The sequence below is a fragment of the Octopus sinensis genome, linkage group LG1 (genome assembly GCF_006345805.1).
Source record: "Octopus sinensis linkage group LG1, ASM634580v1, whole genome shotgun sequence".
In the NCBI taxonomy this organism is placed as follows: domain Eukaryota; kingdom Metazoa; phylum Mollusca; class Cephalopoda; order Octopoda; family Octopodidae; genus Octopus; species Octopus sinensis.
The window spans coordinates 43,893,088-43,917,081 of record NC_042997.1 but is presented as its reverse complement, the minus strand read 5'-3'; the positions used below and the strand labels follow the sequence as shown (position 1 = coordinate 43,917,081).

The following is a 23,994-nucleotide window of genomic DNA, read 5'->3' as shown; positions in this document are numbered from 1 at the left end:
ATATTTTATTGTTATTTATCAGTACAGGCAGATTATGAGTTAGATTTCTTGTTTATTTGGCTGTGTAGATTTGTTCACAGACATATATTTTTATTAACTCACTTAACTCAATAATGTTCTCCTCTAGAATATTCCAGAAGTATTTCTAATTAGATTTTTGATTCCCTACATAAATATGTTCACTCCTCTTAACTGCTGATTTTATTGCAGATGGTGTCTCTGAATAACTTTTTAGGGCCCCCATTGGCTAGTCCTGGTCATGTGTCTGCACATGTATGTGCAACATGTTTGGAGGAAGACTGAGGTAGCTGTGTGATAAGAAATTTGTTTCACAATCATATGGTTTCAGGTTCAGTCCCACTGTGTGGTACTTTGGCAATGGCGATTCATAGATAAAATTGGTGAGGTTGCTGCTTCAGATAATCTTTAGCCATTGTTTTAATATTGTGTAAAAGGAAACAAACACATAAAAAGAAAATTTATACATAAACTTGATTGGTTCGTGTTTTAGCCACTGCCGGGTAGTGAGTTTAATTTGTTTACTGAACACTGCCATGAATTACCCCTTGTTTTTCAAAAGTCCCACTTAAATCACAAAATAAGGGGAGGAAATCAGCCTTATTTTTCAAATTTTGGCAGCAACATTGTAGCTGGAAGCAGGATAATAATCTAATTCTACACTTTATCACATTCATGAATATAAACGTGTTTTTAAGCACAACACATGTGGAGTCAAAAAGAAACACTGTCTTTTACCAGCACACCAGGGTTGGCACTGCATGAACCACAGTGCTCTCTCTTCCTAGCATGCAGCTTCCTATCTTGGACATGTGAGCATGCACACAACAGCCAAACACCACGTCACTGGAGCTGTGAAGCGAACAGTTCTATACAAGGACTTTTATATTTTCTCATAAACTGGGGGATGTCTACTTACATTAAGCTTAAGGATTATATAATGTACAAGTATAAAGAAAAAAGACTCATTATATTGGATGTTATCGATAACATCGAGTAGAAATAGCAGGTGCTGCAGTTCTGCAGTACCTATACTTGAGCTGTCACTGACCTTGGGCAAGTGTCTTGTACTATAGCCGAGGGCTTTTCTCTTCTCTGAGCTTCATTGAAGAAGTCTGAGAAGATATAAACATGTCCAGTTGTTCTCCATACTTTTTTTTATTATCTTTTACTTGTTTCAGTAATTGGACTGGCCATGCAGGGCCACTTCCTTGAAGGGTTTTAGTCAGAACAAATCACTCCCAGTATTTTTTTTTAGTCTGGTACTTATACTATCAGTGTATTTTGCCAAACTGCTCAGTTACATGGATGTAAACAAACCAATATTGGTTGTCAAGTGGGGGTGCATGATAAAGACAGACACAAAGATACACCCTCATAGCTGCATGGCCGTTGCCAGCCTCGTCTGGCCCCGTGCCGGTGGCACATAAAAGCACCATCCGATCGTGGCCGTTCGCCAGCCTCGTCTGGCCCCCGTGCCGGTGGCACATAAAAAGCACCATCCAATCGTGGCTGTTCGCCAGCCTCGTCTGGCACCTGTGTCGGTGGCACATAAAAAGCACCCACTACACTCGGAGTGGTTGGCGTTAGGAAGAGCATCCAGCTGTAGAAACACTGCCAGATCAGACTGGGCCTGGTGCAGCCTTCTGGCTTCCCAGACCCCAGTTGAACCGTCCAACCCATGCTAGCACGGAAAACGGACGTTAAACGATGATGATGATGATATATATATATGACTGACCTCCATACAGTTTCCATGAACCAAATTTGCTCACAAGCCCTGGTCAGCCTAGGTTTATATTAGAAGACACTTGCCCAAGGTACCACACAGTGGGACTGAACCCAAAACCACATAGTTGCAAAGAAAGCTTCTTAACCACACAGCCATTCCCAATCCTATCAATAGATTAAAATAATGTTCGTCATTAAGCTAATGTTTTCCTCCTCCTCTCTCTGCATTTGGCTGTGACTTGGCACTCTTTAGGGAGTTGGATAGAATGCTTTGTGGAATCTGTTATGATGCAGGAGTGGCTGTGTGGTAAGTAGCTTGCTAACCAACCACATGGTTCCGGGTTCAGTCCCACTGCGTGGCACCTTGGGCAAGTGTCTTCTGCTACAGCCTCGGGCCGACCAATGCCTTGTGAGTGGATTTGGTAGACGGAAACTGAAAGAAGCCTGTCGTATATATGTATGTATATATATATATATTTATATGTGTGTGTGTGTGTTTGTGTCTGTGTTTGTCCCCCCCTAGCATTGCTTGACAACCGATGCTGGTGTGTTTACGTCCCCGTCACATAGCGGTTCGGCAAAAGAGACCGATAGAATAAGTACTGGGCTTACAAAGAATAAGTCCCGGGGTCGAGTTGCTCGACTAAAGGTGGTGCTCCAGCATGACCACAGTCAAATGACTGAAACAAGTAGAAAAGAGAGTATGCTAGTCATTATAAGTTCAAATGCTAACTAGATCAGTTTTACCTGTCAGCCATTCAAGGTCAATAAAAAGTGACCAGCCCGGGATGCTGGATTGACAAAAATATGAAAAGTGTTTCTAGATGCCTTGTGGTAGTTGTTCTGGTCATTTACCTTCTGAGTTCAAATCCTGAAAAGAACGATTAGTGTGATACCCTTAATCCTTCAACCAGTTTCATACCATCATCTGGCACCTTGGATATCTTTAGTGGGGGCCTCACTCTTGCAAGTATTCAAGCTAGGGGTCTTTTGCTTTGAGGATAACCTCCTCCACCTTGTCACACTAGGTTTGGAGGTCACTAACATGACCTGACTAAAAGATGAATAAATTTGCTTTTCGCTAGTAGGAATAAAGTTACTTAAAGGGATGGAGAATTTGTTTTGGTCCAATGGTAGAACATGTCATATCTATCTACAGGAGATGTAGGTTCGATTCCAATCTTCGATTTTTTTCTATCCAATATTTGCACACTATTATTTAGACTTTATTTGCTTCGAGATTCAAAGTTCTAAAAAAAGAATGATTGCTAACAAGATTTCAGGACAGTTTGTTTACAAGAAAGAAAAAAAAAAAAAGTTTGACATCAGACTCGTTCGTTTCGTCAAATCCAGTTGTTGTTTTGACATGACTAATAAGTTTGTTGGTTTATGTAATTTTTTTGTATTCTTCAAGAGGATAAAAATTGGAATAATAAAAACGTAACCATGAATGAAATTTGTCACATAATGGTAGTTTCTGAGATACTATTGCGAAATGAATCTTTCAGTTGCTTTTTCTGAAGTATTTCTGCGTGCTCGGTATATTTTTATACTCTATAGAAAATTCTGTTTTAATCACTTGAATATTCCCCTCCTTTACTTTAGATGCTGAACAAATAACGTAATTTCTTCTCCGATTGTGGTTAGTTCTTACGAGCAGAACAATGTCCATTCACTTGGAATATTTTTATACAGATAGTAGAGTTTGAGTTAAATAGCATTTAGCTGCTATTTCTAACAGGTCGAACGACAATGTCGGGTGTCCCTTCACCTCCTCATTTCGTCCTGGTCTTCGTTGTTTCAGTAAGATTTTATTTTTTACTTGCTGTATTATCCTACATTAATCTTTTATTTTTTTAGCCACATATGGAATATAATCATCGAGTACTTTTAATCCAACCTAAAGATTTCAATGGTTCGTAGCTGGATTAAATAAATAAACGTATATTTAAGGCGAATTCAAAATTCATTTCGAGTTTTAGATGAAGAGTTGATTGCAAGTGCTCTGAAACATTTAACTAAGTAAATTAAAAACATTTAAGTGAATTTAAGACCAGTGAGGCTTCCGGCTAGCACCAAGCCATACACTTGTTTTTCTACCAGTAAATTTAGAAACAAACAAGTATAGAATACTCTCGGTTTCGTGTAGTTTCTTCCAAAGTTCGGTCTTAATTACTTAAGTCTCACTTTTCGGAAAGTTTCACATCTAAATTAAACAGCTGCGGAGGTGAGAAAATGTCCACAGCTGGTGTCAAACAGCGAATTCGGATCAATACACCTGTTAATAAGTTGTATCTCTATCACAGTTATTCCGAAAGTTTTGTTTGTTGTAAAATAATAACAATAAGGAAACTTTTTGAGCACAAAATAAACTTATAAGTTGGTTGTGGGAAAGAGAGAGACAACGTTGTGGGTTCAGTCCTGCAAACGCCCGAACAAGCATTTTCAAATGAAAGAACATCGACAAAAAATAATTTAAGTGGAAAACTGTTACATTTTAATTCCTTTCGGCGTTTTTATGGTCTTATCATGAGTTACATGAGCTTAAAAGCTTTAAACAACGAAGAAGGTTAGTCTTTCATCTCGCTGCTTCTCTCCTATCAAATGATTTTTTTTCTACCTTAATTTTCATTCCTTTTGGTATTTTATACACTTTCTGTTTCAATAATTACACAACAATTAAGCGTGTTTTTCTTGAGTATTTTTCTTTTTTTACATTGGCGTGTGAAGATTCTGATGCTATTATGTTTACAGTTAAATTTCATCTTCCAATTACGTGTGTTCACAACCCAGGTTTTAATTATTTCTTGTCAAGATCATTTCATTAATCGCAAATGAAATGAAACGGTGTGTGACAAACTGGCAACTCGCGTTTAACCCTCCAAAAAACACTCCCTGCAAAATTGAGTCTTCATTGATTCTGTTTTTATCTCACGCTCGTGAGAAGATTATGAATATCACATTCTCAGTTCCTCTATATTCTGCGTATGTAAATGAATATTTTGTGTTCATGTGTGTTTGCATGGTTCACTATGATTTCGTGTCTAACCTTGTGTCCAAACTCCAGTAAATGAATTGCTATTCACCCGTCCCTACTGCGGTTAGATAACCAAAAAATTCCTTACATATTGGCAATGCTGTCTTAAACCTTGAGTACACTAGGCAGTTGTCTAGGGGCCCCCACATCTTACCTGTGTGCTGCGGCTCGCTGTCAGTAAATAAATCCTATAGGGTCCGGTGTAGTGATTTACTCGGGTGCCTGTAAGGTTAATATGACGGTCTTGCATATTGGGTCTAAAACTTATTTGAAGAAATTATGCATGGAGTGACGGAAATAGAGTGTCAGACGAATGTACTTTACATCTTTTATTTTTGTTGATCTATGTTCTGAACTCAAATGTTTCTGTAGCGACGGCAAAACCAGAAACAAGTGCTTTACAAACAAAATCCCTTGAGATATTTGCTTGATCGGATTTACAGACACTCCCTTGTCGCTTTTTGCCACCAGAAATGCACCTGAGTTGTTGAAAACCTGTAACTATGTTATTGTATACCAATTGTGATATATAATTTTTAAAAAAGTGTATTATATGTAATATTAAAACATGTACACGGCTTTTTCGCCTTACTTGGAGTCTCTTACAGTTGAAGTAGTTGACGAGGAGGAGTGGTAGGGAATGATACAATAGATGGCTCACCTGGAGCAAAAAAATGCTGATAATGAGGCCCTTATGTGCTTGCGTGATTTTGCTAGAGATAGCAGCCGTATCTCTCAATTGGGTGGGGATGTAGTAAAGAGGGAGGTGGCTTTATACCAGCTGTTGACAAATTAAAGTATGATAGAGGGACAGGAACTGGTGCCTTGCTGTAGAGAAGCAACACATTGTTTTCTCTACTGAGTCACTACTCACCTTACACACTCTAACCTCTGGCTCACAAATGTGAAATCTCTTCAGACTGCTTTTTCTATTCGCTCTTCAGAGCTAATTAGTCTCATATCATCTCCACTCAGGCCCATTCACTCTCATTATACATATTTTGTCGGCATTCTAATGCCCTGCACTAACCACTAGACCTAACCTTCCTCATCAGAATGCTCTTTTCATTGCCTCTGTTTTGTCTTTAGACATTGGCTTGCAGTTGTTCAAAAACAATGTCACCCACATTGCTCACTGGTCTCAGGGACCCTTTGAAGTTCGTGGGCTCATCTCCTTCTGCTAAGGTATTGAGTGGTAACAGAAGACTGAGAGAGACTGGCTGTTACCCATGCATATAAGTCTTCTCTCCACATCACTGATGTTTATCCAATGGAAAGGCTGCCAACTTGGATTGATACAGTTGGGCACCAGTGTCATGATAGGAGTTGCTGTCCGGAAAGTTTGTGCCGATTTTTAAAGGAAAGAAAAAGGTCAATAAATACTTGCCATTACATTTTTAATCAACCAAATATGAACCATTTTGTTGCACAATGCATCTCCATCTTTCCTTTAACTTGAAAATACCCTCTTCCCAGAATTGAGGTGGTTTCATGGCAAAGAATTCATCAAGGTATCTTTTTTACGTCATCCGAGGAATTGAAATTTTTACCATTAAGACTATTCTGCAGAGACCTGAATAAGTGGAAATCCAAAGGAGAAATATCTGGTGGATATGGAGGGTGGGGTAACACATCCCAGCCGAGCTGCAGCAATTTTTGTCTGGTTCCTAAAGCGTCAAGTGCCGAAAATGAACTTTGTTATCTTCCATTTTAAAGGGTTACAGAATTAACACAGGTTATAGGAACATAAACCTTATTCCATGAAAAGATAGCTTAAACTGTGCTCTAAATGGAGGTGTAGTCAAATCCTATTTTATGGACTCAACCATGTTCTAAAATAAGTCGAAAGATAAGTTACTATAAATCAGCACAAACTTTCCAGACAACCCAATAGAACTAGAACAAACATTGCAAGGCATCTTAGCTAACCCTCTAATAGTTCTATCAATCCACTGACCTAGATTGGTACATTTTTATTGACCCTGAAAGGACGAAAGACAAAGCTGCCTTGGTGGGATTTGAACTCAGTGTATAGAGAGTCATAAAAAATACTGTGAGGCATTCTGTCCAATTCTCTAACAACTCTACCAGTTCACTATCCCCAGTAAAATAAAGATGTAAAAAAAGTAGAAACAAAAAAAATCTCTATCCATGGGTAATATGGGAAAGCACAGTGGAGGCGCAATGGCCCAGTGGTTAGGGCAGCGGACTCGCGGTCGTAGGATCGCGGTTTCGGTTCCCAGACCAGGCATTGTGAGTGTTTATTGAGCGAAAACACCTAAAAGCTCCACGAGGCTCCGGCAGGGGATGGTGGTGATCCCTGCTGTACTCTTTCACCACAACTTTCTCTCACTCTTACTTCCTGTTTCTGTTGTACCTGTATTTCAAAGGGCCAGCCTTGTTACGCTCTGTGTCATGCTGAATATCCCCGAGAACTACGTTAAGGGTACACGTGTCTGTGGAGTGCTCAGCCACTTACACGTTAATTTCACGAGCAGGCTGTTCCGTTGATTCGGATCAACCGGAACCCTCGTCGTCGTAACCGACGGAGTGCTTCCATCCATGGGAAAGCACTGAGGAGTGGCAAAGAATAGGAACAAATTATGAATGTTTGAGACAAGTGTACTTCAACCCTTTAGCATTGAAACTAACCCTAACCCATAACACCTTGTTTTATGTTCAAACCATCCAGATTTTAACTTATCACACCTACCCTTCAATGTCACTCTAAAAATAAGCAACCCTATCATTGAAATCTCAAAACTATGAAATAATTCATAATTAATTAAAAACAATATGAATGAATAAGCATTACATATGAGAAAGTATTCTGAATGCTAAAGGGTTAATGTAAAACAGTGGCTCTGAATAGGAGTCCATGTAGCCCCTGAGGTCTATATGCCTCTGAAGGTCTATATGCCTCTGAAGGTCCATATGCCTCAGGGGGTCCATAATAAAATTTTGTGTCAAAATTTGTGTGCTATAATTGCTTAGGCTTCTAAAAATACACTTTCTAATAATATTCAATCATAAAAATGTAAGATTCTTGTAAGCATCAAATGGTTATAAGGGTTCACCCAAGTAAAATAGGAATCAAAGGGTTCCATAGGCAAAAGACGAATGAGAACCACTGACATGGTTTTAAATATTCAGATTACTCTGTCAAATGTAATGCTTTTTTATTCTCGCCTGGCCACCGTGCCGGTAGCATGTAAAAGCACCATCTGCTCTTGTCCGTTGCCAGCCTCGCCTGGTACCTGTGCGGGTGGCATGTAAAAAGCACCCACTACACTCACGGAGTGGTTGGCGTTAGGAAGGGCATCCAGCCGTAGAAACACTGCCAAATCTGACTGGGCCTGATGAAGCCTTCCGGCTTCACAGACCCCAGTTAAACCGTCCAACCCATGCTAGCATGGAAAACGGATGCTAAATGATGATGATGATTGTTTTGAATTAATCATACATAATCTTGTAGCTTTGCAACTTCAGTGGTGTATTTGTTTAGTTTTAGGATGACATTGTAGGGTAGGTGTAAGAGGTTGAATCTAGCCAGCAGCTGGAGTATTTGAGCCAGATATGGCCAGTTTAAACACTGAAAGGTTAAGGAAATGAAGGCAGTCTTAGCTCTAGCTTTTACATCCTGCTAATATTCAGTTTTCTTTTGACCAAAGACACAGTGTTAAGCCTAAGATATGATATAAACTTGTGATTCTGAGGCTGTAAACATGATACCTGCTTTGTAATCCTTGAGATAAGATGTTGCTTTGTTTACATGTTATTTAGTTGAAAAGTTGATTTTTTTGTGACTTTTAAACCAATAGACTGATTGCATATCTACATGTGATCCTTGAAACCAACTCTACATGTGATTATCATATATCAGGTAGTTTTTGTCCTTTTTAAATTCCTCAAAGATATAGTTAAGAGTTGCTTCATATGATATCCATATGTATTCCTGTTTATTAACTGTATTCCAGTTTTCATTACGTATATTCTGGTCTTCAGTGAACAGTCTGTATCCTGTTTCTTAGGATAAATACATTTTGTCTATGTTTGTCATAAGAGACAACTAAAGGTGGGTGTATCAGGAACAGCATCCTGCTATAAATCCCTGCATCAAAATATACCCTCTGACTCAACCCAGTATGAAAGGTTGGGTGTAAAAACAATGATGTATAAGTGATGATTAAAAGATATTCAGTTATTTCACTTTTTTCTTCTTTCCATTATAAAATGGTTTGGGAAATATTATAAAGCGTATTTCTCTCTATAGTTTATTCTGCATGTGGCAATTTCTTTAGAATCAGCTGTCATTTGTTAACTCTGAACTTTCACATCAAACCTCTTTAGCCTATTTATTTAGGTTACCACCCCATAGTACTGGAATTAATCGAGTTATCTTTTATCTGTTTTTAATATATAACCATGCCATCTAAATCTTACCCCAGGGATGCTAACTTTAATATCTTTTAATTTACACTTACTTTGTAAAATTATTATGTCCATTGTTACACTCAAAACTTTGGTTTTTGAAGACAAGAACAAAGAAGATAATGAGATAATAGTTATTACCAAAGACATTGACCCTTTTGGTATCATCTCACCTCTGACTGCTCCTTCATTTGAAATTTTCCATCAAAATATGTTAATCTATATTCCAAACATTATCTTATTTTACTAAATTCTTCATTAATTTCTAAATTAATTGAGGCAAAAGCAGTATATTTCATCAGAAATATGGTAACAAAAAGGGTTAATATGTATGTGGGAGAACCATAATCAAGGGGGATATGAAGTTTTGTTTTTTTACAACTTTCTGGCACATCATCATGACCATACCGACATGGGTTGGACGGTTTGACCAGGGCTGGTAAGCTGAGGGACTACACCTGACCCCAGTCTGATTTGGCTGGATGCCCTTCCTAACACTAACCACTCTGAGAGTATACACCAGTATCTGCCATGATTATGATTTCACTTGGTTTGATGGGTCTTCTACTCAAGCACAGCATATTGTCAAAGGTCTTGGTCATTTGTCATTACCTCTGTGAGGCCCAAGGCTTGAAAGGTGCTTCTTACGTGCTATTGGCACAGGTGCCAATTACATGCCACTAGTATCTTCCTTGCCTACAATTTCACTTGCCTTGACGGGACTTCTCAAGCACAGCATATCCCCAAAGGTCTTGGTCACTAGTCATTGCCTCCATGAGGCCCATGCTTCACCACCTCATCCCATGTCTTCCTGGGTCTATCTCTTCCACAGGTCCCCTTCACAGTTAGAGATCGACGCTTCTTTACACGGCTGTCCTTGTCCATATGCATCACATTACCATACCAGTGCAGTTGTCTCTCTTGCACACCACAGTTGATGCCTTTTATGCTCAACTTTTCTCTCATGATGTTTACACTCTGTTGTACACATACACACTGACATTGCATATCAAGCGAAGCATACTAGCTTCATTTCTTTCAAGCCTACGTATGTCCTCTGCAGTCACAGCTCATTTTTTTTACTGTTATAGCTGTTTGCACACAAGCATCATACAGTCTACCTTTCACTCTGGGTATGTCTTCCATAATTTTCTTTTGGAACATTTGGAAGTCTAGTTTTACTGCATTATTATCTTTATATATAAAAGAGAGGTTGTGTGCTGTCTGTCTCCTCTGATTTAGATTCCTGACTACTCCCACATTTTGCGGTGCAGTTTAACCAAAACTGGGTATCTTATAGTCGTGATTCATATCAAGCCCTTCTGGGTATTAGCGCGCGTCTAGGATGAGTCTACGATTAAAAAAAAAAATTACCATCAATTTTTCCCATTTTTAATGCATTTTTGGCATATATAAGGGAAGTAACTCTCTAAAAATTTATTATTAAATCTCAGAACGTAAAAAGCTACAGTAACACCCCCCCTTTGTGGTTAGCCATATTGAGATGGCTATTATACTTTACATCTCTAAAAATGCTTAAATAGTTATTTCCCTTACAAACCCGAGCAACGCCGGGCGATACTGCTAGTTCTAAATAAGTTTTTATTTTTGTAACTCTGACTGGCATCCCAATCCTTTGTCATTTCGCCTGAAAAGTTCAGTGTCCTGAGGTCGTTTTTCGATACTTCATCCCATGTCTTCCATCCTTTGGTTTGAATCTTACTACTCATGGTTATCAGCTTGGTAGTGTCTAGCATGCAGTTTACTGGTGGTGTACACTGCTGGAATGCTAATAGATTAATGTTCTGTTTTATTGTCCAATCACAAGATTAATTAGGGTAATTACAATTGCTTAATGATATGAGGTAGTTCACAATTCCAATCCCTGTAGCAACATCAGCTTCATATGTCACAGGTGAAGAAATATGATTTATGATGATGGACAATGGCAATTCAAAAAATGCTGAGTGGCTGTGGTAAGTAGCTTGCTTGCCAACCACATGGTTCCGGGTTCAGTCCCACTGCATGGCACCTTGGGCAAGTGTCTTCTACTATAGCCTCGGGCCGACCAAAGCCTTGGGAGTGGATTTGGTAGATGGAAACTGAAAGAAGCCCGTCGTGTATGTATGTATGTGTGTGTGTGTGTGTGTGTGTGTGTGTGTGGGGCGTCTGTGTTTGTCCCTCCAACATCGCTTGACAACCGATGCTGGTGTGTTTACATCCCTGTAACTTAACAGTTCGGCAAAAGAAACTGATAGAATAAGTACTAGGCTTACAAAGAATAAGTCCTGGGGTCGATTTGCTTGACTAAAAGTGTTGCTCCAGCATGGCCGCAGTCAAATGACTGAAACAAAGAAACGAATAACATGGCAATTTATTCACAACCTTTAATACATAAGCTAATATCATTAGCCATTTCTTCAAGCATTTGCAAGCCATGAGGAAAATGAAACTGATTTCTTTTCCTGATGGTTCAAAATGCCTGAAGAAATGGCTGGTGATTTTGGACTATGTAATACACTGATTGTGAATAAACTGCAATGCTATTGAAACATATGTAGCATCTATTGAACTGTACTGTCATTGCCTGTTATTTTTCATTTATTTTACCCACACAATCCCAATTCTTGTACCTATTTTATCCCAGAAGAATGAAAGATAGAGTTGAAGGGAATAGATTTGAACTTAAAATGTAAAGGAATGAAACTAAGTATTCTTAGGAAAATGGACACTGTTAGGCTTGGCTTTTCATAATTTTGGGTTGATAAAATAAGTACTAGTTGTGCACTGCGGATGATGTAATCGATTAACCCCTTCTCTCAAAATTGTTGGCCTTGTGCCAGAATTAGGAAGATTTTGGAGTTTTACTATTTTTGTCTCTTTGCTACTCCTGATGATGAGTGTCATCGTCATTTTAACACTTAATAGTTTTTGCTCTTGTATGGGTTTGGGTTCTCTGCAATCCATCTCACCTTAATTCTGTGTCATTTTATTCAACTTCACTAGAATTTCTTTACTCTGTCCTCATACTGTTTGTATCACTAACAACTCTACTCTCAAAATGTAAATGTTTTCCTAAGAGGACTTATGAATTGGTAAATAGCTCAGGTTTCACTGAACTGATATAGAAATGAAGTGATGGAGTTTATAGAGCATTGAGCTACTAATTTGTAACTCTAGAGTTCAAATCCTCTGGGTAGAACTTGTGTTTTTTATTGTTTTGTACATTTGGACAATTTACATGTGGCCAGAGGTAATTGCACACATGCATTGTTACCATATTCCACCTGCAAATACATGCACATACACTAATTGGTGCTTTGTCTTAGAAATTTGAATACTACAAAATAAACTGTAAAACCTTTGTTTTTGAACTGGATCCCAAATTTGACTTTTTTTTAATGAAATTTCTTGATTTTTTTTTTTATTTCAAGATAATGACGAGGAAAATACACATGATGATACGAGAAATAATACTCCTACGAGATCTACATATTTTGAACAGAAAATACAAATACCAGAAACAGAGGATGTAAGTTCATTTTTAGTGATTCAACTTTTACTTTTTTACCTGCTGGATTTTGCAATTAATTTCAATTATTTCCAAAATTCATTTCCAAGTTATAAAAATTGTTATCGTACAAAAAAGTTTGTTGCTAAAAATCACGTAAAAAATCACCAAAAACAATCAGAGTAATGAAAACTTGGGAATCCAAAATTTCAGGATTGCAGGTCCAGATTTGGCCAGGAATGTTTTTAATTTACTCACAGAGTCAGCCTTTAGATTATAAAAATTGTTATTGTACAAAAAAATTCATCGCAAAAGGTCACGTAAAAAAAAAAATCACTGGGAACAGTCGCAGTATTGAAAACTTGGGAATCCAAAACTTCAGGATTGCAAGTCCAGATTCGGCTTGGAATGCTTTTAATTTAATCAGGGAGTCAGCCTTTAGATTATAAAAATTGTTATTGTACAAAAAGATTTGTTGCAAAAAATCACGATCAACAATCGCAGTAATGTAAACTTGGGAATCTAAAATTTCAGGATTGTGGGTCCGAATTCAGCCGGGAATCTATTCTATAATGGAGAAAGCTGCTTATTAATTAGGTGTGTACCAATTACTAAAAGTTCTAAAAGAAAGCAATTATCAAAGAGTTGACTGTCCGGAAATATTTTTATGAATTCATGTTCTAAGAAATTTCCTTTGATTTTTGATTTCTCAAGTCTATTGAATTTTTTAACTCCAATTTCTCACAAATTTAAATATTCATTGCATTCACTGCAGAGTATTTCATTTTCATTTGCAAAGTCTCTCACTTTCTCTTTTAATATTTTTATTTCAAATTTTAATTCGCTGGTTGCTGTGAAGATGTTGAACCATTAACAATGTCCTGTCAAGCTTCTCATTCTGTCAGCTGCATCTGAAGATTACTTGTTCAATTTCTCAGTCATTATGACTACTGGGCTAAGTGTTTTGTTTCTTAGCAACTCAGAATCCTTATGCCCACTGCCTCACTTGACATTCGTCTTCCTTTTTTAAGCCGTTATGAGGCTTATCATACCATGTTATCCTGTTGGCTGAAATTGACTGCTATACTAAAATCTCCATTTTTAGGTATGATTATACTAATCTGTCCATCTGTTCTGATTTAATTAAATTCTATATCTTTGTGCAGCTGAAGATGGCTCTGCATTTTCAATTGATGTAATGATTGCATTGTTCAATTAAATGGAGTTGCATGAAACGATCGTACTGCATTACCTCTGGATATCCTTGTTGCTTATTTTGATTTTAATCACCCCATTTTGAAATTGTATGGATAATTCCGTACTAAATTTTGGTGCCTCAACTTAAGTACCATATTCATCTAAATCTAAATTTTCGCTGTACTCATCTATTATATATATATATATATATATATATATATATTATGTGTTTGTGTTTGTCTCCCCACACCGTCACTTGACAATTGATCTTGGTGTGTTTATGTCCCCGTAACTTAGCGGTTTGGCATGAGACACTGATAGAATAAGTCCTGAGGTTGATTTCTTTGACTAAAAACCCCTTAAGGTGGTGCTCCAGCATGGGTGCTGTCAGATGACTGAAACCAGTAAAAATAAATAAATAAATAAAAGAACTGAAATAGGGACTGGCATCACCAGATTATTTTCCAATTGGAATGCATCGTGATGATGCAGCATCATGTAGGATTTCAGTTCAAATATACTAGAAAGATGAATCTGGAATGTTCCACCTTATTCTCTGCATCTACAACCTTCAGAGACAATAGGCTTTTATAGCAATGATGGGAGGCACAATGGCCCAGTGGTTAGGGCAGCGGACTCGCGGTCGTAGGATTGCAGTTTCGATTCCCAGACCGGGCGTTGTGAGTGTTTATTGAGCGAAAACACCTAAAAAGCTCCACGAGGCTCCGGCAGGGGATGGTGGTGATCCCTACTGTACTCTTTCACCACAACTTTCTCTCACTCTTACTTCCTGTTTCTGTTGTACCTGTATTTCAAAGGGCCGGCCTTGTCACTCTCTGTGTCACGCTGAATATCCCCGAGAACTACGTTAAGGGTACATGTGTCTGTGGAGTGCTCAGCCACTTACACATTAATTTCACGAGCAGGCTGTTCCGTTGATTCGGATCAAGCGGAACCCTCGTCGTCGTAACCGACGGAGTGCTTCCTATCCATAGCGATGATGAGAACATTACACTTCTCATATATGCCTTTCACATGAGAAATAAATTGCTTCTTGGGTCTTCTCCCACTCACTTCCAATCCTGAGCCATTAGGCTGTATCTAGCACCAGCCGCAGTATTGATCATATCAGCTAGGTAAAAAAAATTTAACTACTTTCAGCAAGTCATGAGAGCAGATTGCGATCTTTATCCCATGCTGTTAACTCCACTATTGCAGCTGGCATTGAGAAACAGGAAGAAAGGTTTCTGTGAGCCAGCTCTTTTTTTTTTTTAACTATAAAATCCACCAGTATGATTTGAAATTGATCTTTGCAGTTCCATCTCTCACCCACCCACACACTCTTCTCTTTGATATTTCTCTGCAAATTTAACATAACAATTGTTATTCCACCTGCTAGTTATGCAGCTTAAGTGATTATCTAATCAATGCATTTGGATCTATTTCTTAATATTAGGGCAGTTTACATCAATATTCATATCATTTCGACCATCATACAAAATCCTTTTGATGATATGTTTCTTCTTTATAATATGTCCTGTATTACAACCGATATGATTTCATCTGTCTTAGAAGCACCAAATAGTCAGTGATCAAATCTCTGAATCGAATTTTTATATATAAAAACGTGGGTAGAGTTCTGAAGCAAAATTCAAGCTAATAACTTTGAGATTCCTCCAGTTAAATTTAAGGTATACCATGTGACCCATGCAAGAAAGCATGGAAAATGGATATTGAAATGATGATGAGGATTTCAGGCTAACCAAAACCTTGTGAATGGATTTGGCAGATGGAAACTGAAAGAAGCCCGTTGTATATGTGTGTGTGTGTGTGTATTTGTCTCTCCCCACTGCTTGCCTCCCTGTAATTTAGCGGTTCGGTAAAGTGACTGATAAAGTAACAGGCTTAAAAAAACAAAACGAAAGAAGTTCTGATGTTGGTTCATTCGACAAAAAATTCTTGAAGGTGATGCCCCAGCATGGCTGCAGTCTAATGACTGAAACAAGGGAAAGATAAAAGATATATATCTATATATATAAAATTCAGTGTGTGTGTGTGTGTTTCCTCTATGCACAGCCAAACTGCTCAATCTGTACCAAATTTGGCATGAAAGTTTTTCGTTACTCGGGAAAAGTTCTAGTGGGGTCAAATTTTGGCCCTTTCCCATATAGGGGACTGTAGCCCCCCCTCTATACGACCCTTCCATTTTTTATTTTTCAGTGGTACAATACCAAATTTGGCATGAAGGTTTTTCATTACTCAGGGAAGGTTACAGGGGGCTCAGATTTTAGCCCTTGTCCATGTAGGAGGCTGTAGCTCACCCTGTATGAACCTTCCGATTTTTTTTTACAGTGGTATAATAGTTTCACTTTTATTCTTTCACTTTTCATAAGACTATAATATTATTTCATTTTTCTTCTTTCACTAATTGTTTCACTTCTATTCTTACTGTGTGTGTGTTTGTTTCCTCTATGCACGGCCAGACTGCAGCATCAATCTGTACCAAATTTGGCTGTCTGGAAATTATGTCAGTTTTGTTTTATCGCTTTAATGGTAAACGGTTCTGAAATGCTTTTTAATTGTGATAATGAAACGAGGTTTGAACAAAAAGAAACAGTAAGGTTTCTAAATAGCAAAAGGTCTTCATACAGACACACACTTATACACTGTAAGATATCTTTTAATTTATAAGATAAACTTTATAACTTTTGAAGTTCAATATTCCCATGTCATAAGTTTGAGACATCGATTTGAGTTACTCAAATAATTGTTCGGAAGACTATAATTTTGTTTCGCTTTTATTCTTTTGCTAATTGTTTCACTTTTATTCTTACTCTGTGTGTGTGTGTTTCCTCTGTGCACAGCCAAACATGAGTTATCAACATGAGTTATTCAAATAATTGTTCATGGAATGGACCTAATAATATTAGCTAGAGTCATGGTGGTAACCCCCCTCAGTCAGACACTGACCATGGGTTTGCACCTAGAGAGTTACCCTCTGATGTACAAGTCTGGGCAAGGTTGTTTTATGGAAGACCAGCAGTCGCCCATGCATACCGGCCTCCCCTCTCCACGTCACTGATGTTGTCCAAGAGAAAGGCAAGGGCCGATACAGCTTGGCACCTGTGACATCGCAACTCATTTCTATAGCTGAGTGAACTGGAGCAACGTGAAATAAAGTGTCTTGCCCAAGAACACAACACGCAACCCGGTCTGGGATTCGAGCTCACAACCTCACGATCGTAAGCTCGACGCTCTAACCACTGAGCCACGTGCCTTCACATTAGCTAGAGTATACTTGATATTTCATATTTAAATCTGATGTGACTATCTCTACTTGGATATTGGTCCTACCTCAGATTCGAAATTGAATCTACAATTTTCCCCTAGGCATATGACCTATTGTTCTGTTAAGGAGTAACACAGATCTATGTGTTCCCCACTTCACTCTTAATCTTTTCTATGCCATGAAAAGTCGAAATAGATAATGAGTGACCCACATTAATTTATCCATTGTTAGAGTGATATACCTCTTTTTCTACCTGCTCTGCATAAGCATGGCATCTATAAAATTCACTGTGTGTGTGTGTGTTTCCTCTATGCAAGGCTAAACTGCTGGATCAATCTGTACCAAATTTGGCATGTAGGTTCTTCATTACTCAGGGAAAGTTCTAGCAGGGGTCACTAATTTTAAAACTTTTTTTCAAAAACAGAAATATATTTTACGTACCTGTCATTTCTGTTGATTTTGTTTTTTCACTTTAAAGGTAAACAGTTCTGATAGAAGCAAACATGATATTGAATAATTCTGTCATGCGTCTATGACCCCCACCTCTTTTTTTTTAAAGATAAATGCTTTTTAATTGCGTTAATGAAACATAAAGTTTAGTCCTTACCACCAAAATTCATTTCTCTTGGGAAATATAAGGGTGACGATGTCTTCATTCCACGGATCCCATAATCCCATCTGACCTCTCCTATGAATTTAAACGGCTCCAGAAGTTTTGCTATGTCCATAAACAAATCTCAAGCACAATCTCTCAACGTTGTTGGAATTAACCTTGCTTCTCTCATGGGCAATTATATGTAGGATATTCACAAGCTGGAAGTCCCAAAACTTTGTCCATATGCATACATATACATACAACATGCTTCTTTCAGTGTCTGTCTACCAATTCCGTTCACATAACATAGGGGATATTGTAGAAGACACTAGCCCAAATTGCCATGCACTGTGACTGAACCCAAGACCATATTGTTGATAAGGAAGCTTCTTACCCACATAGCTACATGGAATTTTATGAAGATAAGTGAAGACCAATGTGTTGAGCTTCTTGTTTCGGCTGTTCATCATTTATCACGTATCATAGTTATTACAGAAGACTGGATATTACATTAGATATATACATAGACGTACACCTTCCTGTACGAGAACTTGAAGACAGTAAGAGTTGTATATGAATAGAACTGAATGGTTGATATACAAAAGCATATAATATCGTTAGGGGAACCAGTAAGTCATAACTGCCTGAGGTGGTGTTACTGCCATCATTATCATTATCATGATCTTTATTTTAACTTTCATTTTTCCATACTGGTGTAAATTGGCCAAATCTTATAGTATGACATATTGTATTCACTGTCAACCTTTTGTCACCACATCTGATAAATCTGTGCCTCAACCGTCCCCCATCACACATATGTTCTTCCTCTTCTATAGTTAAGCTCTTCTCTCAGCAGTGGTATCTTTTCACTGATCACAACAATCCATTTACATAATATACCTTGTGGTCATTTACACTGTTTCACTTACTTAAGGCCTTCACTTTCTCTGTGCACTGAAGTCATATCAATGACTTTTCTCCACTGTTCTCAACACTGGGCTGTTTGTTCTGCTTCTCTCCAGAGAGATCCCTGCTTTTTTCAGTTCTCTGTTAGTATTTTAGGACCTCTCCTTCTGGCCATATGTTTCCCTGAGGAAAGGCCTTATTCTTCCAGGTCTTGTTACTTTTGAATTGTCATCAGTGCTTCTGTAAATTTGCTTTTTTCTAGGTAGGGGTGTTGGCCCTACACAAATCCATTTTTACCTCTGGGAAGGCATGGTCCATATTAGTCTTTCACTGGCCCTGGCTTCTTGATTAGCATGGTCCATGTTAGTCTTGCCACTATCCTTTAACCTGTCTAGCATTGGAAGCCCTACCAAGGACTTGCTCCCTGTTTTCATAGCTCTCAGTGTCATCAAGGTACACAAACCACCACACGTCAACATGGGCTGGACTGTGAGGTTGTTTTTTTTTCACTACATGCATCAGTCATTAATCTCCAGGTGTTTTCCCAGGCCACTAGTACTGAATATTCATCATTTTGAAATGACAGATCAAAAGTAATTCTTTTTTCTCATTGTTATATTATTGATGTTTTATGTTTCAGTATAAATTCAGTTTTCGTAAATTATGGGCTTTCACTGGCCCTGGCTTCTTGATGAGCATTGCTTACCTGGACCCAGGAAATATTGAATCAGACTTGCAGTCAGGTGCTAAAGCTGGATTTAAGGTAATGGTTTGCATATTGAGCATTTTATGGTATATGAATATTGCATGTAAACACCTGTTGTTTTAATTTGTTCTTCTTGACATGATTAAATTTTAAAATTTACGTTTTGTATCAATATTATATATATATATATATACTTTATTTAAAGCAGCAGAAAATTCAACAAAATCTGTTACTCTGAGTTTCTCGTTGCCGTTCATCAGACAGTTTTTGCTAGAATGGAACCGATATATCAATTCAATCCAGACTCTGGATTGAATTGAGAGTCTGGATTGAATTGATATATCGGTTCCATTCTAGCAAAAACTGTCTGATGAACGGCAACAAGAAACTCAGAGTAACAGATTTTGTTGAATTTTCTGCTGCTTTAAATAAAGCATATTACTCTACCACTGGTATTTGAGTACTCTTTTTTCCACCTTGTTTCACATTTATGTGTTTACTCCGGTATATATATATATATATATATATATATATTTATATATTTATATTATATAGAGGGTACTATTATTCATAGGTACCGCACGCTAGGAGGGACTTTTGCAGTCAAAACTACTAAAATAAATAAATTGTACCGAATGCAAAACTTCAAAGCGAGTCATGTTTTTAAATGACTCGCTTTGAAGTTTTGCATTCGGTACAATTTGTTTATTTTAGTAGTTTTGACTGCAAAGTCCCTCCTAGCGTGCGGTACCTATGAATAATAGTACCCTCTATATAATATAAATAAGTATTTTCAAAGTTGGAAAAATTTACAGAATTTTTCTCTTACGAGGTTTTTCACGCTAACTACTTGATAATTTCTTATAAAGATTTTATCCTATTTAAAAAAAAAAAATATATATATATATATATATATATCATCATCGTCATCATCGTCGTTTAATCGTTTCCATGCTAGCATGGGTTGGAGTTCGACCGGGGTTCTGGGAAGCAGAAGGCTGCACCAGGCTCCAGTCTAATTGGCAATGTTTCTACAGCTGGATGCCTTCCTAACGCCAACCACTCCGTGAGTAGTGGGTGCTTTTTACGTGCCACCTGCACAGGTGCCAGGCGGGGCTGGCAACGGCCACGGTCAGATTGGTGTATTTTATGTGCCACCGGCACGGAAGCCAGTCGAGGCGGTGCTGGCATCGGCCACGAGTCGGATAGTGCTTTTTACGTACCACCAGACCAGGGATCCTGGCTGGTTCAATTCGATTTCGATATATATATATATATATATATTACAAATAAGAAAATGGAGAAACACATTAGTTGGTTTATCAGCTTTAGGATATTAGAATGTTCACTTATTTATTTTTCAAAACGACAACCATAATAACATACATATATATATATATATATACAGTATAAAATTCAATGCATATAAGATAAGAATACAAGTAGTTATTAAAAGAAACATTAATATAAATGATTAAAATCACTTAAAGCTGTTTCAGCCTATGGAAAAAAGCAATTTGTACCTATTCATGTCAACTGTATTGAGGTGGTAGGCAGTTAAAAATGAGGTACTTATATATATATACATAGGCTTTGTCAGAGATTATAAAGTATATTCAAAATATAAATATATACATAAAACAAGATACATACACAATTTAATATATATATATACATATACATATACAAGCAAATATATACACATATACATGTACATAAATATATAAAAAGACATAATTAAACATACGTACAAGCATATAGACAATTAATTATATATATATACTGGAGCGTACATATACATCCATATCCATGAGTACACATATAATATTTAATTATCACTAATATTATTATTATTATTATTAATAATAATGTTAGATTCTGTGTATTCTTCACTTCACAATACATAGTATAGGAAATTCACCCTAAACGATAAAATTTCCATATCAAACCAAAATAAATCTCTTCACCATACCTTTCTATCAATCCACAAACACATACTTTTTTCCTATTCTCCTCCAGTCACTTCCCTTCCTATACAAATACTTTCCCTGCCTATCTACGCTACACATAACTATCATTCACACTACTCCACCTACTGAAAAACCAACTTGTCAAAGATTATATGAAATCAGAAAGAACCAAAATAAACCATTGTCTAATGAAGGAAGCAAGCTGAAACTTTGAAGTCATTGCAAGCATTTTCCCTGTAGAAGTTATTTATATATATATATATATACAAGATAAGAAAATGGAGAAATACATCTAAATCAAATATCAATTACCAGATAATACTCATCTGGTAATTGATATTTGATTTAGATGTATTTCTCCATTTTCTTTTCTTGTATTATTATTTTGTGGTAAATCATTTTACCTTTGCCCATATAATACAGTAAATTAATTGATTGCATCGCAATCATTAACATTTATGTATTAACTTTGTTGGGTACATCACTAGCAGTATATTGGATATATGTTATCCCATGGAGGGTTGCATTTACAACCCCTATCTCAATTTGTATATATATATATATATTTCGAAATCGAACCAAATTCGACGACTGGCACCTATGCCAACCTCTCTTCATTGGACACTAAACTCTGCTTGCGAAGACCTGATGGGGCAAGTGAAATCGAAATTGAACCAAATTCGATGACTGGCACCCATGCCAGTGGAGCACTAACAGCTCCATCTGAGCGGGATCACTTCCAGAGCAGCTGTCTGGCTTCTGTGCCGGTGGCATGTGAAAAGCACCATTTGAGCATGATCGTTACCAGCGTTGCCTTACTGGCACATGAACAAAATATTCGGGCGAGGTTGTTGCCAGTCCCGCTGGACTGACTCCTGTGCAAGGTGGCACGTAAAAAACACCATTTTGAGCATGGCCGTTGCCAGTAAAGCAAAACTGGCCCTTGTGCCGGTGGCATCTAAAAGCACCCACTACACTCTTGGAGTGGTTGGTGTTAGGAAGGGCATCCAGCTGTAGAAATCTTGCCAGATCAGATTAGAGCCTGGTGCAGCCTCCTGGCATGCCAGTCCCCAATCAAATCATCCAACCCATGCCAGCATGGAAAGCAGACGTTAAATGATGATGATGATATATATATATATATATATATATATATATAGATAGATAGAATACCAAACTCATTCCCTATGGATACCGTATTTATTACAACGAGTGGCTTGTAAATGTATCTAACTCGCTTTCGCTCATTAGATACGTTTACAAGCCACTCGTTGTAATAAATACGGTATCCATAAGGAATGAGTTTGGTATTTTATTTATTACACACGAATAAACGACCATATTTTATTAACCCAATAACTAAATTCTTCACGTTTAGTTGTAACTTATGAATGACAAAAGTAGTGCCGTCACTGTGACCTCGGGTCATCACCATGGATTGACCAATCAGAAGCAGCGCTCGCAGTATCTGACATATGTTAGATACCAAAAATATCTCAAAGTGTTCTCACTCACATGTGTGTAATAAATATATATATATATATGAAAAAAGATAAAAAGTATCAAATATGGGGTAGTGCTCAGTTGCTAAAATTCCATTGAGTTTTCTCATCACATTCTTAACGTATATATGGAGGGAAATATCTTATTTTATCTTTTAAAATTTATGCCTTACACTTGCATAATACTTGACTTTTTTTTTGTTTATATATATATTTGTATATATTTCCAAATAGTTACTATGGGTTTTGATGTCAGCAACAATACTTGGTCTGTTAATGCAACGACTTGCTGCAAGGCTGGGAGTTGTCACAGGCATGCACCTTGCCGAGATTTGCTACACATATTACCACCGAATACCACGTTTGATATTATGGATTATGGTCGAAATTGCAATCATAGGTAAGTTTTATTTGACCGTGTTCTCTTGCTTTTCTTGACTTTAGTTTATTCGGAAAGTAATTTAATCTGAAATAGTAGTAAAAGAAAGAAAAGCATGTACTTTCATATTAAACTTCTACTTTGTTATTATTGTTTAATGATATTAATAACAATATTTATCATTAGACATCAAACTATTCTAACATACGTTTACAACATTGTTGTAAAGTTAAAATGTATGTATTGTTTATTTTCTCACATTGGTTTTGGTTAAGTTTCTTTTGGAAGCACTCCGTCGGTTACGACGATGAGGGTTCCGGTTGATCCGAATCAACGGAACAGCCTGCTCGTGAAATTAACGTGTAAGTGGCTGAGCACTCCACAGACGCGTGCACCCTTAACGTAGTTCTCAGGGATATTCAGCGTGACACAGAGAGTGACAAGGCCGGCCCCTTGAAATACAGGTACAACAGAAACAGGAAGTAAGAGTGAGAGAAAGTTGTGGTGAAAGAGCACAGCAGGGGTCACCACCATCCCCTGCTGGAGCCTTGTGGAGCTTTTTAGGTGTTTTCGCTCAATAAACACTCACAACGCCCGGTCTGGGAATCGAAACCGCGATCCTATGACTGCGAGTCCGCTGCCCTAACCACTGGGCCATTGCGCCTCCACCTTTTAGTCTAGTAGATCTCTGATGAATGGCATTCCAATCATAATCTTCTGGC

At 37.6% G+C, this 23,994-nt stretch overlaps 1 protein-coding gene and 1 long non-coding RNA gene across 5 annotated transcripts in view; one reads left to right on the top strand and one right to left on the bottom strand.

Annotated features, from left to right (window-relative positions):
• Positions 1-23,994, top strand: part of LOC115211821 (natural resistance-associated macrophage protein 2) — an 84,241-nt gene that overhangs the window by 10,987 nt on the left and 49,260 nt on the right. Inside the window, exons 1-4 of one of the 4 annotated variants that reach the window (XM_036500599.1) lie at positions 3,408-3,552; positions 12,652-12,749; positions 19,356-19,478; positions 23,128-23,293. In XM_036500599.1, coding sequence (XP_036356492.1) covers positions 19,407-19,478; positions 23,128-23,293 — 238 coding nt within the window. In that variant the 5' untranslated portion in view covers positions 3,408-3,552; positions 12,652-12,749; positions 19,356-19,406. Of the gene's footprint in view, positions 1-3,407; positions 3,553-3,813; positions 4,319-12,651; positions 12,750-13,306; positions 13,326-19,355; positions 19,479-23,127; positions 23,294-23,994 lie in introns of those variants that run through there. The other 3 variants (XM_029780539.2, XM_029780532.2, XM_036500601.1) reach the window with 3 other exon arrangements.
• On the bottom strand, positions 19,827-22,233 carry LOC118762164. The gene is made up of 3 exons (XR_004997941.1): positions 22,080-22,233; positions 21,981-21,982; positions 19,827-19,837 (listed from the first exon to the last, which is right to left on the bottom strand). It is a non-coding gene; the product is annotated as an uncharacterized LOC118762164 (long non-coding RNA).